Genomic DNA, 16,680 nt, shown 5'->3' with positions numbered 1-16,680 from the left:
CTTCCAGTGGAAAAAATAGTCTCTTCAGTAGGAGCTCTCAAAAACGCACCCTCCTGTTCCAGGAGAGAAATCCGAAGAGTCCTGGGACCAATGTCAGCCAGCATCCCAGCGTTGGTCTGGGCTCAGCTCCACTCAAGAGACCTTCAGTTCTTCCACCTGTCCTCCTGGGACAGAAAGATGGAGTCCCTAGAAGAGACTGTCAACCTCCCGCCTCAAGTCCAGGCATCACTAGAGTGGTGGTTAAACCCAAGCAATTTGGGGAAAGGCAGACCATGGGGTCAGTGCAACCCTGTAAAAATCACTATGGACGCGAGAACGTGGGTATGGGGGCTCACCTAGAAGGAGCCCAAGCTCAGGGGATCTGGGACAAACAAGTAGCCCAGGCCTCATCCAACTTCAGGGAGTTGAAAGCAGTGGGAGAAGCACTAAAAACATTTGAAAGAGTGTATCAACGTGCCTTACTAAAATATTATATTTTCATACTACATTTCAGCTAGGGCCCATTCTACGATGGAATGTGGGCTCTTGCAAATGACATTAACGAGACATTTGACACACCTCATTCATACACCCTGGACACTTGACAGTTGGATATTTTGCATATAGACGACAAGACATTGATAGGTGTTTACATGTTAAACACCTTTTCATTCATTCATTTGGACACTTGACAAGTTAAGGCTTCGCATAGAGATTACTGACACCACCTAAACACAATTGACAATTGCTTACATTAACACATCAGATAGCTAAACACAGACGGATCGGCTCTCCCACAAAACACAATTCCAGACAGGAGACACCTCACATTGACAAAGATGGATGGGGAACACAAGGACCTTTTTATGTATTGTTTTGTGGAGATATGTTCTATTGTTAAGTTGACCCATGAATTGTAACTGGTTTAAAGCAGTTTTTGCCACTCAAACTTCCTTTAAATATGAGCGAAACTTGAAATAAAATAGATGTGTCTACGCTTTGCTTAAGTGCTCTGTGTCGTCGCATCTCCTGGCCAGCGGAGAGAGAATTCACTATACAAGAGGAGTTAGGACTGAAGGGTCGTATATCATCTTGTAATTGCCTCCTGACAAGATTGAGCTAACAGCATTCAAAAGTTCTGTCCTAGGCAGGGAAGTTCAGATCCTATCTGACAACACTACAACTGTGGTTTTATATAAACCGTCAAGGGGGTACCAGGTCAAATTCCCTCTTAGCACTGACCAAGGAAATTCTAGGGTGGGCCGAAGGGAAAGTAATCTCCCTGATGGCCATTCACATAAGGGGGAGAAACAACTGGCAAGCCGACTTCCTCAGTCGTCACCCCATAAGAGAAGGAGAGTGGGAGCTAAATCCCAAAATTTTCCAGTTGTTGGTCCAAAGGTTTGGGTACCCAGAGATAGATTTATTTGCCACCCTGCAAAACAGGAAAGTAAAAGGATTCTTTTCCCTTACACAGGAGAAAGAGATGTTGGGCTTGGATGCCCTAGCTCAAGCATGGCAGTTCAAGCTAGCGTATGCCTTTCCTCCCCTGGCGCTAATTCCCAGAATTCTACAGAAACGAACTCTGTCTCCGGGCCTGCGCCTTATCCTAATTGCCCCTTAGAGGTCAAAGAGAGCTTGGTTTGCAACTCTGAAAGCCATGTCAGTAGCTCCCCCCCTGGGAACTCCCAAATCTCCCAGGCCTGCGGTCTCAGGGGTCGGTTGTGTATCCCAAACCAGAATTTTTCCATCTGACAGCTTGGTTAGTGAGCGCCAGATCCTAAAAATGAAGGGTTGCTCAGACAGAGTGATAGACACACTCTTACTGAGCAGAAAACCAGTCACTAGAAATATATATCTTAAAGTTTGGAAAACTTTTTGTACCTGGCGTAGGCAAAGAGACTTCGCATCCACCTCTATTCCTATGGTTTTGGAATTTTTACAAGATGGAGTAGATAAGGGTGTGGCAACTAATACCCTTAGGCAGGGCTTGACAAGTTTGCCTGAAATCTAGGAGCCAGCTAAAAAAGTTTGGAGCCAGTTTTTTTTTTTTTTAAACTAACAACCAAGCTTTATTTAAAAGAAAAACTGATACTAAATTTACACATAAATACGACGAGAACCCCGCTCTCCTCTATAGGGCAATCGGATGGAAACAGACCGTCCCCACTGAGCAAAACTGAGGCGGGAAAGCCATGTGAAAGGACCCTTAGGTGTTGCCAACCCTGATTTTCTATGATTTTCTACCCATCAGCTGCATAGAAAAACACACTTGCCAGACCTTTGTGGTCATATGACTGCTTGGAAAAGTATTAAGATATTTACTTTTATATTTATTTGAAACTATATGTAAGAAATATAAGAGCAGTAGGGCCTGCAACATATAGAAGGCGTATTAACACAAAGCCTATCCTTCTACCTTATATTGTTCAGAAATGCTGACATTTGGGGTGACCTCATACCCTATTTAAACATATTGCAGTGTCAAACCCAAAAGCAAACATTAATTATATTGCAGATTACCAATTCTTAGATGTGATGGCGGAATTACTTTTCTTTTTTTTCAGGCTTTTTTCTTTTATTTTCATATGTCGATCTGGCCAATAAGTCTTGTTTTTCACCAAACAACTTGAACTGCAGATGTATCAGTTAAGTGTTGAGAAAAACCATTTACCACTGACAGGGGTGCTTACAATTATCAGCTTTTATTTATTCATGTAAAAACTTTATCCCAAAAGAAAAAAAAAAACTTGTAGTATACCTAGCATGGCTTAAAGAGGAGCCTCTGGTCGTTTTGGTGCTTATTAAAAGTCTGTAGCTGCTGACTTTTAATAAACACACGTTTGCCTGTCCAGGGATCCAGCCATGTGGTCACCCGAACCGCTGCTTGTCTCCCTCTCCTCCCCCTGCCAGCATTTCAGCTGTGGGCACCCGGCTGTGACAGCTTGCGGCTTTACAGCCGGGTGTGCACTGCACATGCGTGAGTTGCGTTGCGACTTCTGAATGGTTCGGCAGTCTTCTGGGACCTGTGACATGTCCCAGAAGACTGTAGGGGGGAGAGGAGAATAAGCGATCCGAGTGGGAGCAGGTACCTGTCAAAACTAGGTACCCGCCCCCCCCCCCCCAAAAAAAAACAAATGACATGCCAAATGTGGCATAGGAGGGGGGGAGGAGTGCTTAAAGCGAAACTTCCCCTTTTGGATGGAGCTCTGCTTTAAACTTTAGTAGAGACACCCGGACATAACCCAGCGCGTTTCGGAAAAAATACTTTTTATGGGGATAAAGCGGGGGTATGCCTTGTATGATAGATCAATAACAACATATAAATAATAGTTGAATACAGACAGTTGCAGTAATAAGGCTGCAACAATGCTTGTCAACCCTGGACCTTGCCACATCCCAGGGACCAACAACGCACATCCACTGTGACTGCCATGTAAAAGATAGAGCAGCCACCCACTCCCATCTTTGATGTCAGCCATGATCTGCTAGTACATCTAACCCTCCCCCCCCACCCGACTGACAATTCTGCTGTCCCCAAGGTGCCCCCTATGCTCCTTCATCCGATGTGGGGGCACTTTAATACAGGAGGTGTGTTACTGATCAGAACACCGGGTGAACAAAGAGGGGGGAAAAAAGTCTAAAATAAGAAAACGAATGCAGCCACCATATCTACTGATTGGTAAGCTGTAGGGCTGCCACGACTCGTCGACCTAGTCGACTACAAAAATTAGTCGACGTGCGTGAAAGGCGTCGACGCGTCACGCGTGACGTCACATGCCCCCCTGCTCGCATTGACGGCCGGCCGTTGCATTGATTAGGGCCGCTGCAGGCTTCACTGCCCCGTCCCCGGCCCCCGCTGCGCTCCAGCCGCTGTGAGCAGCATGACATCCCGGAGGCGAGCGGCATGACATCCCGGAGGCGAGCGGCATGACATCCCGGAGGCGAGCGGCATGACATCCCGGAGGCGAGCGGCATGACATCCCGGAGGCGAGCGGCATGACATCCCGGAGGCGAGCGACGCTCTGCACACTGAGGCAGTGATGTGGTGCAATGCTCTGCTGGTGCAAAAGTTAGTAAAATGCCCTTTTTTTTTTTTTTTTTTTTTTTTTTTTTTTTACTTACTGAAATAAAACATTGTCATAACTTGTGACATAATTAAAGCTTAGCCATATTTTTACAAAATGCAGAAAGATTGCCACAAAACCTAAAAATGTCTTCAGTATGAACTGTCATTCTTCTATATTTCTTCTGAGTGTGTCAAATGGTGGTACAGCCACAAACTAGACATGCTGTATACAACAGCATATTCATACAATGTCATGTAGCATTTTACACATGCTTGGCGAAGCCCCTCTACTACAGCTATAGCAGTCATGCAGAAGTGACATTTTCTAGGTGCTTGATGGTGCCGCTCCACTAAATGTACTGCAGCTCTGTTTAGATGGCACTTCATTTGTGCTTGATAGTGCCTCTCTACTAAAATTATAGAAGCCCTGTGTAGGTGACATTTAAAAAGGGCTTTGCTTACACGTTACATCTACAGCAGCCTTGCGTAGGTGACATTTTACAGAGGCTGGACAGTGCATCTTCGCTACAACTACAGCATCCCTGTGTTGAAGACATTTGAGGTGCTCAACAGTGCCTCTCCACTTCATCTACAGCAACCCTGTGTAGTAAAAATCTGGGTCAGGAAGGTCCAGTAATTTGTTCTATTACAGACAGCCTTGGTTAGCCAGCAGGTTCCATTTAAGGGCTTACTGAGAGGTCTTTACTGGGAGGGGGGGGCTTACTGAGGGGTCTGTACTGGGAGGGGGGCTTACTGAGGGGTCTGTACTGGGAGGGGGGGCTTACTGAGGGGTCTGTACTGGGAGGGGGGGGCTTACTGAGGGGTCTGTACTGGGAGGGGGGGCTTACTGAGGGGTCTGTACCGGGAGGGGGGGCTTACTGAGGGGTCTGTACCGGGAGGGGGGCTTACTGAGGGGTCTGTACTGGGAGGGGGGGGCTTACTGAGGGGTCTGTATTGGGAAGGGACTTACTGAGGGGTCTGTACTGGGAGGGGGCTTACTGAGGGGTCTGTACTGGGAGGGGGGCTTACTGAGGGGTCTGTACTGGGAGGGGGGGCTTACTGAGGGGTTTGTACCGGGAGGGGGGGCTTACTGAGGGGTCTGTACCGGGAGGGGGGCTTACTGAGGGGTCTGTACTGGGAGGGGGGGGCTTACTGAGGGGTCTGTATTGGGAAGGGACTTACTGAGGGGTCTGTACTGGGAGGGGGCTTACTGAGGGGTCTGTACTGGGAGGGGGGCTTACTGAGGGGTCTGTACTGGGAGGGGGGGCTTACTGAGGGGTCTGTATTGGGAAGGGACTTACTGAGGGGTCTGTACTGGGAGGGGGGCTTACTGAGGGGTCTGTACTGGGAGGGGGGCTTACTGAGGGGTCTGTATTAATTACAGGATTAATTAGCTAATCAAAAAAACACTCAATTAAGCAAAAAAAATAAAATAAAAATAATCGTTAGATTAGTCGACTAATCGTAAAAATAATCGATAGATTAGTCGACAGACAAATTAATCGTTAGTTGCAGCCCTAGTAAGCTGCAATATCTTACATATTTGGATTTGGGAATAATACTGCTTTGAATATTGGTTTAAGCAAGACAGTGATAAGTTTACTTTTTTTTTTTTTTCTTTCGATCTTAGGAGATTTGTTTTGTGATTGTAAATTTCTGCATAATGTTTTCTGTCGTAGTCTCTAGGATTTGACTAAGGCCTCATACACACGGGGCGTTTTTACAGCGGCTGTTTTTGGTGTCAGATGTTTTTTTCTACAGCCAGTAAACTCCCCAGCATGTTCTCCTAGGTGTCCATGCACACACAGGCTGTTATCAGCAGTTTTTGGCAGGGGCGTTTTCTGGCTGGAAAAAAACCCAAAACTAGTGTGTTTTAACCTGCTGCCATCCGCGCTATAGCCTATATACGGCTGCAGCGCGGACTTGAATTTTCGGGAGGCCGTCTTTAAACGGCCTCCCAGTAACACGCCCCCCGCGCGCTCCCGCGAGCGCGCATCGGGCAAAAGCTGTGTTGGCCGTGTCCCTTGGACACAGCCAATCACAGATCGTGGCGAATGGCCAATCACAGCGGCCATTCGTCACTCGATCGAGGCATCCAATGAGGGATGATCTCAAATGTAAACATATGAGATCATCTCTCATTGCCAGCTCTCCTTCCTCACACACAGACTGCAGTGTGAGGAGAGGAGAGATCGTGAGTTGCCCACAGTGATCACCAGTGCCCACCAGTGTGCCCAGTGCTCATCAGTGTGCCCAGTGCTCATCAGTGTGCCCACCAGTGTGCCCACCAGTGTGCCCAGTGCTCATCAGTGTGCCCAGTGCCCACCAGTGTGCCCATCAGTGCCCGCCCAGTGCTCATCAGTGTGCCCAATGCTCAGTGTGCCCACAGTGCTCATCAGTGTGCCCACAGTGCTCATCAGAGTGCCCATCAGTGTTCATCAGTGTGCCCATCAGTGCTCATCAGTGCTCAACAGTGTGCCTACAGTGCCCATCAGTGTGCCAGTCTCACAGTGCCCATCAGTCTCACCGTGCCCATCAGTGTCACCAACGATGGCAAAAAAAATTTTTTCAGCCGAGGAGGCCTTCAATATCCTCAGTGTGGACGAGGATATCAACAGGGAGCTTTCTGCTTCGGAATCTTCTTCGGAGTCAGAGTCTGACTCCGAAGTAAATTAGGCCAAGTTCAAGTGGGGTGTCACCTCGCCCCCAAAGGGTTAGGACCAACGCCAGCCTTCCCTATGCCCTTCAGAACCCCTTGTGGCTTCCTCCCAACTCAGGAGAAGCCATCATCAACCTCCCTTTCACTGCCCAGCCAGGAGTCCAGGTCAACACGGAGAACTTTGCCCCAATAGACTTCTTCGGTTTAATTTTTACGGAGGACCTGCTGACGTCCATTGTGGCCCAGTGCAACCTGTATGCACAACAATTCATTCGGAGCAACCCCACGTCATTTTATTCCCGTCCCTTTGAGTGGAGAGACCTAAAGGTGGAGGAGTTCAAGATCTTTTTAGGCCTCACCTTCAACATGGGACTCAATAAAAAAAAATGAATTGCAAGCATATTGGTCAACCAAACCTATCTACCATATGCCCATCTACTCTGCAGTAATGCCCAGGGCCAGGTATTTGATGATCATGAGGTTCCTCCATTTTAATGACAATACCCAGTGCCCTCCCCGAAATTCCCCAGCATCTGACAAGCTATATAAAATTCGGCCACTTCTAAATTATTTTTCGGAAATATTCCCTCAATTATTTACCCCAGACCAACATGTATGTGTGGATGAGTCCCTGGTTAAATTTACCGGCAGGCTGGGCATCAAACAATTTATTCCCAGCAAACGGGCCCGCTATGGGGTGAAGCTGTACAAACTATGTGACAGAGCCACAGGGTACACATATGCCTTCAGGGTGTACGAAGGGAAGGACACCCAGCTGCATCCCCCTAAATGTCCGGACTACTTGGGATCAAGCGGGAAAGTAGTTTGGGACCTCATTTACCCTCTCCTGGAAAAAGGCTACCACCTTTATGTAGATAATTTCTACACCAGTTTGCCCCTGTTCCGAAACCTTCACAGAAAGAAGACTCCTGCATGTGGCACGGTCCGAAAAAAACGGAAAGGCTTTCCTCAAAAGCTCGTTAACACCAAGCTGAGAAGAGGGGAGACGGCGAGTCTGAGAAATGAGGAAGTTCTGGCTGTGAAGTGGAGGGACAGAAGAGACGTCTACATGTTGTCTTCAATCCACAATGACAACTACGTGGAGGCCCGAAGAAGGAATGGCCCAATCCGAAAGCCAACGTGTGTACATGAGTACAACTTGTTCATGGGGGGAGTGGATTTCAACGACCAAATGATGGAACCCTATCTACCCACAAGACGTACATATCATTGGTACAAAAAAGTAGCAATTTATCTTTTTCATTTGGCCACATACAATACGTACATATTATACCGCAAGTCCACCGAAAGCCCCCAACCCTTCTTTTATTACCTGTAGGAAATCTTCACTGCCCTTATATTTCCAAACGGCCCACCAGAAAACATTCGATCTGACGTAATCAGTAGACTGTCTGAACGCCATTTTCCCAGTAAAATCCCTCCCACACAAAGAGACCAAAAACGGCAGAAAAAATGTAGGGTGTGTACCAAGGCTGGAATTCGAAAAGACACCCGCTATTATTGTCCCCAGTGTCCTTCCCAACCAGGCCTCTGTGTAGAAGACTGTTTCCGCCGTTACCATACTTGTCTAAATTATTAGTATGGTAAATGTAGTCCTCCGCCTTCACCCCTTATGCCACTGTATGCTCCTGAAATGACCCTGGCCTGTTATTCAACGACGCCTTTGCCTGCTGATTTTGTACATATGTCTGCCTGCTCCGGAACTGACCCTGGCCTGTTTTTTGACCATGCTTCTGCCTGCTGATTTTGTACCTACCTCTGCCTGCTCTGGAACTGACCCTGGACTGTTTGACCACGATTTTTGCCTGCCTCTGGAAGTAGTGGGATTCATACCACAGGGGTCTCGCATATGTGAGGGGACCAGAATTGTTTTTCTGGATGAAGAAAACAATTTTTTTTGTTTTTCTTCTTCTCAGATTAGGGTCTGGATCCCAGAGGCTTCAAAGCGATTTGGGTGGGAGAAGCCTCTACCCCTGTCCCCATTCTATCCCGACAGAGGCCCTACTAGAGGACTTACTACCATCATGCCTCTGCCTGCCACATGCACTGACACTGGACTGGTATCCTTGCCTGGAGAATTGCATGCACTGTTGCTGACCAAGTCCCTGCCGGCTGCCTGGACTCACCTCCTGTGGACAACTGCGCTTCTAAAACTACAGGTAAGCTTTTGTTTACCCTTTGCTCAGCAGAATGTATTGTGGGGTGTAATTCATGGTAATTCATGGTATGTGCATGCTATGTGTCTTTGCATGTTGGGCCTCTGTATGTGACCTGACTGCGTAAAAGTCTCACACATGTGGTATCGCCATACTCAGGAGGAGTAGCAGAATGTATTTTGGGGTGTCATTTTTGCTATGTACATGCTATGTGTTGGAAATATCTTATAAATGGACAACTTTGTGTAAAAAAAAATGCGTTTTCATTTTTTTTCCACATTTTCCGAAAGATTCTGGAAAAAAATGACATGTTCAAAAGACTCATTATGCCTCATAGATTATACGTTGGGGTGTTTGCTTTCCAAAATGGGGTCATTTAGTGGGCTTTTTCATTGTGCTGGTGCTCCAGGGCCTTCAAAAGTGTAATAGATGGTTGAGAAATGAAAAGTGTATTTTATGCTCCGAGAAGGCCTGGAGGTGCTACTTCAATGTTGGACCTCTGTATGTGGCCTGGCTGTAAAAAAGTCTCACACATGTGGTATCACCATACTCAGGAGGAGTAGCAGAATGTGTTTTGGGGTGTAGTTGTAAGTATGCATATGCCATGTGAGAGAAATAACCTGTTGAATATGAAAATTTTGTAAAAAAAAAAAAAATAAAAAAATTTAATTTTGCAAAGAATTGTGGGAAAAAATGACAACTTCAAAAAACTCACCATGCCTCTTATTAAATACCTTGGAATGTCTACTTTCCAAAAAGGGGTCATTTGGGGGTCATTTGTACTTTCCTGGCTTGTTAGGGTCTCAAGAAATGAGAGAGGCTGTCAGTACATTAGGTGTGATCAATTTTCAATGATTAGCACCATAACTTGTAGACTCTCTAACTTTCACGCAGACCAAATAATATACACTTATTTGGGTTATTTTTACCAAAGATATGTAGAAATATAAATTTTGGCCAAAATTTATGAAGAAAAATTACTAATTTGCAAAATTTTATAACAGAAACTAAAAAAAAAAAACGTTTTTTTTTAAATTTGCGGTATTTTTTCATTTATAGCGCACAAAATAATTACCATCAAAAGAAAGCTCTATTTCTATGAAAAAAAGGACGAAAAATTTATATGGGTTCAGTGTTGCATGACCGTGCAATTGTCATTCAAAGTGTGAGAGCACTGAAAGCTAAAAATTGGTCTGGATGGGAAGGGGGTTTAAGTGCACAGTAGGCAAGTGGTTAAGAGGTGTTTTTCTGCTGTAAAACGCCAAAAAACTTGTATATTCTGTGTTTATCTACGTTTTGAGCCATAAGCTTTTGTAAGAAAATAGTTTTGCTAAAAAACGCTACAGCTGAATAAAGCTAAAAAATGCTCAAAAACGATACTGCAAAAAAGCTGAAAATCTCCTTCTACAGCTTTCTACTGACGTTTAGATAACTTCCAGTGTGCACAAGGCCTTAGGCTAGGGGTCCTCAAACTACAGCCTGCAGGCCGCATGCGGCCCGCCAGGGTCCTGAACCCGGCCGGGATGTATCATTCATGTTGTTTTCTTTCTGAATCACCTAATTAGAGCCAGAGGCTCTAATGGGCTTCAGAAAAGGGTGGACCCAGGGCACAGAGCACTGCGCCCTAGCCCACCCATTTATGTGACAATAGCGAATGAAAATTCGCTATTGTCTCATGGATCCTCCTCCTGGCCAATCAGGAAGCGTGTCCGAGACCCGCTTCCTGATTGGCCGAAAGGCGTATCCATGCCATTGGCCGAGGAGGAGGCGGGAGGACTCGAGGAGATGCGGGGGACTGAGGAGAAGCCGCCGCTGCAGGTAAGTGCAGTGCACTGACTGGTCTCTCTGCTTTGAAGGGGGCACGGCACTCTGGTCTCTCTGCATTGAAAGGGGGCACGCTGGTCACTGTGCATTGAAAGGGGGCTCACTGTGGTCACTCTGCATTGAAAGGGGGCACGCTGGTCACTGTGCATTGAAAGGGGGCTCACTGTGGTCACTCTGCATTGAAAGGGGGCACGCTGGTCACTCTGCATTGATGGGTGCACGCTGTGGTCACTCTGCATTGATGGGGGCACGTTGTGGTCACTCTGCATTGATGGGGGCACATTGTGGTCACTCTGCATTGATGGGGGCACGTTGTGGTCACTCTGCATTGATGGGGGCACATTGTGGTCACTCTGCATTGATGGGGGCACGTTGTGGTTACTCTGCATTGAAAGGGGGCACGCTGTGGTCACTCTGCATTGATGGGGGCACGTTGTGGTTACTCTGCATTGATGGGGGCACGTTGTGGTTACTCTGCATTGAAAGGGGGCACACTGTGGTCACTCTGCATTGAAGGGGGCACGCTATACCTTGATTACTGAAGGCCCCTTTCACACTGTTGTGACCTCAAAGTCACGCAATTTTTTACAGCGTTTTTTGCCGCAAAGCAATGCCTATTACATTTTTCTGTTTGCGCCCCCCCCCCCCCCCCCAAAAAATAAATTTGAGCATCAGCCGCCACTATATAAATAAAACAATAAAAAATATGCGCATTGGAATTCGTTCATATTTTTTTTCAAACTATAGTCCGGCCCCCAACAGTATCTGAGGGACCGTGAACTGGTCCCCTGTTTAAAAAGTTTGAGGATCCTGCCTTAGGCCTCATGCACACGGGACGTTTTTACAGTGACTGTTTTTGGTGTCAGACGTTTTTTTCTACAGCCAGTAAACTCCCCATCATGTTCTCCTAGGTGTCCATGCACACATAGGCTTTAATCAGCAGTTTTTGGCAGTAAAAAAACCCAGAACTAGTGGGTTTTAAAAACTGCTGTAAAACGCCAAAAAACTTGTATATTCTGTGTTTATCTACATTTTTGAGCCATAAGCTTTTGTAGGGATATAGTTTTGCTTAAAAAAAAAAAAAAAAAAAGCTAAAAAACGCTACAGCTGAAAAATGCAAAAAATTGCTGAAAAATGCTACTGCAAAAAAGCTAAAAAATGCTGAAAATCGCTACCGCAAAAAAACTGAAAAACTCCTGTTTTTGGTGTCAGCCATTTTTTTCTACAGCCATTTTTTCTACATTCATACATGGGCTGCTATCAGCAGTTTTTGGCAGGGGCGTTTTCTGTCTGTAAAAAAAAAAAAAAAAAACAGAACTAGTGGGTTTTAAGAGTCCTTTTTCAGCTGTAAAAATGCTAAAAAAAACGTGGCTTTTCGCCGTTTATCTACGTTTTTGAGTCATAAGCTTTTGTAGGAATATAGTTTTGCTAAAAAAAAAAGCTAAAAGACGCTACAGCTGAAAAAAGCTAAAAAAAAAAAACAGCTACTGCAAAAAAGCTGAAAAACTCCTCTACAGCTGCAGCTTTCTATTGACATTTTGATAACTTCCAGTGTGTATGAGGCCTAAGGCTCCATTCACACTACCGCGACTTGTCAGGCGACTTGTCAGCCTGACAAGTCGCGGTCCATGCAGTGCTACAGGACCCGTTCTAATAGGAGCGACACAAGTCGCTCCGACTTAGAATAAGGGTCCTATACTACTTCGGGACGACCTCGGAGCGACTTGCATAGACATTCATTATAGGAAGTCCGTGCAAGTCGCGCCGAAGTCGTGGTGCACGGGACTTCACAAGTCGCCCCCGAAGTAGTACAGAGTCGTGCCGCAGTCACCATCATATTGTACTTTTTTCATTCCTGTGTAGGGTGACATTTGTATGAATTACAGTGTGAACATAAGATTGTATAAATGGATTGTACAGTGTGTGTCCATTTATTAGGGGCCAGCTACACAAAAGAATTTCAGCCACTCAATCGCATGTGAATGATAATCTATGTGAAGCCAAAAGCTTACTGTCTAGTCCTGGAATAAAGTTAGACAGGTAACACTCCTCTTGGGTTTTTTTCTGCTAATTGATGCTCTATATGAGCGTATCATTTTCAGGCGTTTTATTCTGGCTTTTTTCTGGCATTTTTCTCTGGCTTTTTTGCCAGGCGTTTTTTGCAGGTGTTTGGAGGCAGGCATTGACATCTAACAAAAACACTTGTAATCTGCCAAAAGAGAGGCTCATGTGCTTTTTTGAGCTTCAGAAGCTTTGCTTCAGGCGACAAAACGCTCATATGTGAACAGGGGCCATTGAAATTAATAGGATTTTGCTTGTTGTGCATTTTGAGACTTCAGAGATAGGCGTTTTATGAGCTGAAAATCGCTCATGTGTGAACAGGGCCTTAGGGTCTATTTGCACCATGTTACACTGCAACGCAGGCCAAGCACAACGATGCGTTGCCATGAATTCTGAATGGCACCAAAATGCACTTTCCGATGGACAGAAGACAGCAAGAGAGCACACAGAATGGTGCCTGAAACATTGTTTGGCATGCTTGCATTGCAGGGCATGTCTTTTGGAAGGTGTGTTGGGGTGCCATTCAGAATAAGTGGCACTGCATCGCACCAGTGCTATCAATGTGCATTGCCACATGTTGTGGTAAAGCACACGGTAACCTGCGTGTTACTGCAAAAACATGATGTGAACAGGGAGATTTAACTGCTTCCCGACCGCCCACCGCCGATTTACTGCGGCAGGGCGACCCTCCTGCTCGAAACAATGTAGGTCTACGTCGGTCACGCTCCTGCAGCTGGGGGGCAAGCGATCCCGCCCCCACTCGGCAGCGGAGACTCCGATACATGGGGCAGGCGGCTCTGATTGCCGTCTGACACCCACGATCGTTCCCCGTTGTAAACACAGCTGACCGTTCTCTCTGGAATGATCACAGAGCCCCTGTGATGCTTATATATAGGAACACAGGTCACTGTGATAATTTCACAAGCCACGCCCCCCACCGTTAGAATCAAGCCCCTAGGTACACCTTTAACCCCTTGATCACCCACAGGGTTAACCCCCTTCCCTGCCAGTGTCATTATTACAGTAACAGTGCATACATGGAATCGGGGAGAAAAAAACAGCCAGACCTGGGTTTTTTTACTAACACACACAGATCTGGCCACCGCAATCAGCAGGTTCACAGCCAAAATCACTGGCTCCGAGCCTGCTGATGAACTTGTGCTGTGTCCAACCACAGCACAAGAGGCAGGGGGCACACGCGCGCCATACACCAGGAAAATTGGCGTGACTTACAGGTACGTTGCGGTGCCCAGGGGAGCTACCGGCCACCAGTAAAATTACTACAGGCTGGTCGGCAAGTGGTTAAAGAGGAAGTAAACCCTCCTCTGCAAGTTGTACCTATAGGTAAGCCAATGATAAGGCTTACCTGTAGGTACTGTAAATATCTCCTAAACTTGTACCGTTTAGGAGATATTTACTTTGCATACAGCCAGTGAAGTCACTTGCGCATGCGCTCTGAAGGAACAGCCGCTTGTGCCGTTCCTTCAGAGCCCCGTACCGTGACAGTCATCGCGGCTCCGGCCAATCAGATGGCCGGATGCCGCAAACCCAGAAGAAGGGCGACACAACATGTCACCCATGAGAGAGGTGAGCGGTCGGCACTGCGGGGGCTTCGTTCTAAGGTAAGTATTTCATAATGCGCTAGTATGCGATGCACACTAGCTCATTATGTGTTTGTCTTTCAGGTGTTCGTTTTTTTAAAAAAAAAATTCTGAGGTTTACAGCCTCTTTTAAATAAATTTAAATTTTTTTCATGCACTTTTTGTTCCGAAGAAAAAATGGGCAGTAATGGGAAATTACCTTAAAGCGGAGTTCTAATATTCTAATGTAGCTGCTGACTTCTAATATTAGGACACTTACCTGTCCTGGAGTCCAGCGGTGTCGGCACCACAGCCGGCGTTTCTGTCGGGTGCTGCCGCCGCCATTGCCAGTAAGGGAACCTGGCAGTGAAGCCTTGCGGGTCCCTACTGCGCATGCGCGAAGCATGCTGCGCATTCGGATTGGCTTGGCGGCGGGGGAAGGAGCAGGGGGCCAAACTTCCGAGGGATGGTGCCGTCTCCCGGAAATGGGGAAGGGTACCTGTCAAAAACAGGTACCCTTTCCCCCCTCCCCCCTGAAAGATGCCAAATGTTGCACTGGAGGGGAGGGGGGGGGGGGGAAACAAATGAGCAGAAGTTGCACTTTTGGGTGGAACTCCGCTTTAAGTAAACACAAAATAAATAAAAATAACGGGTTCTAATCCTTCCCCACTCTGAAACCAAGAACAAAAGGTGTTGGCTGGCTAAGAGTTTGAGGCTGAACGCACCTTTTATTGAAGAAACATAATTGGTTGATGGATCACAAGACGAGTTTCATAAGTGTCAGCAGATGAGCGAGAATAATAAAGAGGGTGAGTCCTAATCTACTAATAAGATTTCAGCTGTCATTTTCCAACCCAAATGCCTGAATTCAGTTGCATGCAGTAGGCACCAAAACAAAATGTTTCTGCCCTCCCTGTTTTAACGAAGCAATCCATGTGCGATCTGCAGGCAGGCTGTGACCTCCCTCTGTGGCTTCTGTGGAGTTAACAGCCCTGATAAAATTAGATCTGCGTTTGCCGGAGGCTACAGAGAAGTAACTGGAAGTGGTGGAGCAAAGGAATGGAAAGGGGAAGAGAGAGCAAACTGTACAGGAACAGTGTCCTGGCCGGGAGAAGATCATTCTGATCAGAGGTTATGACACAATAGGGAAGGAAGGTTAATTAAGGAAATAGGAGGTAGATAGAGGAATGGAGAGATGATTATAGATTGGGAGGAGCAGGAAGGTTACACGTCAGGTGTTTATGAATCTGAACCACCTGGATGTATGTGTTAGTAAGGATTGTGTCACTCACACATATATAGCTGCCTTCAGATAGCACTGTTCCGGAGTTGGATGGCACCTAGTCAATAACACTACCTCTCTGTTTGTCTATAGGTGACATCAAACATGGCCGCTGGGTGCCCCTTGGCACTGCCGACACTCCTCTTCTTCGTGCCGCTTCTGCTGTGGCTGGTAGATCCTACATTGGGGTATAAACCAGTTATCATGGTTCATGGACTTTTTGACAGTTCTGCGAGCTTCAAGCAACTGGTGGAGTACATCAACGAGGTGGGTGATACATGGACATGGTTGTGAAAGTAGTTATTGCCATTAATGTGTCTTCTTTTTCTTTCTTTTTTTTTTTTAATTAATTTTTATTAACGTTTGAAAGCATAACAAGCAAAGAATAATGTTGCATTGCCATTGGTTTGAACAAACAAGTGTGCAGTCAACAATGATAGCAATGACAGTAATGGTAACAACAGTAACTTAACAATAACCATAATAGTAGCAAGCCTTGGTACATGCAGTAGTAATGAGGATAACATGCTGTCACTTGGTTGACCAGAAATCCCAATATCTACTAAATTTGTTTAATGTCATGTTATTAATCGCTAAGGACTTTTCGAACTGGTAGTTTATGCATAGTAGGGATATGATGACATCAGACAGATTTGGAGTGGTTGTGGTTTTCCAGTGTTCTGGTAGCCAGCAGGACATGTGTGGTCCAGGGTCTATATTGGAGAGGGATGCCATTAATGTGTACATGAAACCTTATAGTTGTCCTGTGGACAGATTCTCCCACCTGAGCTTTGGATCTCTGCATCTCCTCCAGAGTTTCCATGGACCTCTTGGCTGCTTCTCTGATTAAAGCGGAGTTCCAGCCTAAACACACACTCACCTGTCCAACGGTCCAGCGATGTGGCCGCCCGAAGCCTCGCTCTTCTCCCTCTCTATCTGCGGCGCCGGCATCACTGGTGTGGGCACCCGGCTGTGACAGTTGTCGGCTTCACAGCCGGGTACGCACTGCACATGCACGAGTTGCGCTACGCGTCGTGATTGGCCAGCAA

At 46.3% G+C, this 16,680-nt stretch overlaps 1 protein-coding gene across 1 annotated transcript in view; it reads left to right on the top strand.

Annotated features, from left to right (window-relative positions):
• Positions 1–16,680, top strand: part of PPT2 (palmitoyl-protein thioesterase 2) — a 64,540-nt gene that overhangs the window by 8,456 nt on the left and 39,404 nt on the right. Inside the window, exon 2 of the mRNA XM_082263760.1 lies at positions 15,725–15,898. Within this exon, the coding sequence (XP_082119886.1) occupies positions 15,725–15,898 (174 nt within the window). The remainder of the gene's footprint in view (positions 1–15,724; positions 15,899–16,680) is intronic.

The sequence above is a fragment of the Pelophylax lessonae genome, assembly GCF_965119305.1.
Source record: "Pelophylax lessonae genome assembly, chromosome: 7".
NCBI classification, from domain to species: domain Eukaryota; kingdom Metazoa; phylum Chordata; class Amphibia; order Anura; family Ranidae; genus Pelophylax; species Pelophylax lessonae.
This window is presented reverse-complemented; position numbering and strand designations above follow the sequence as displayed.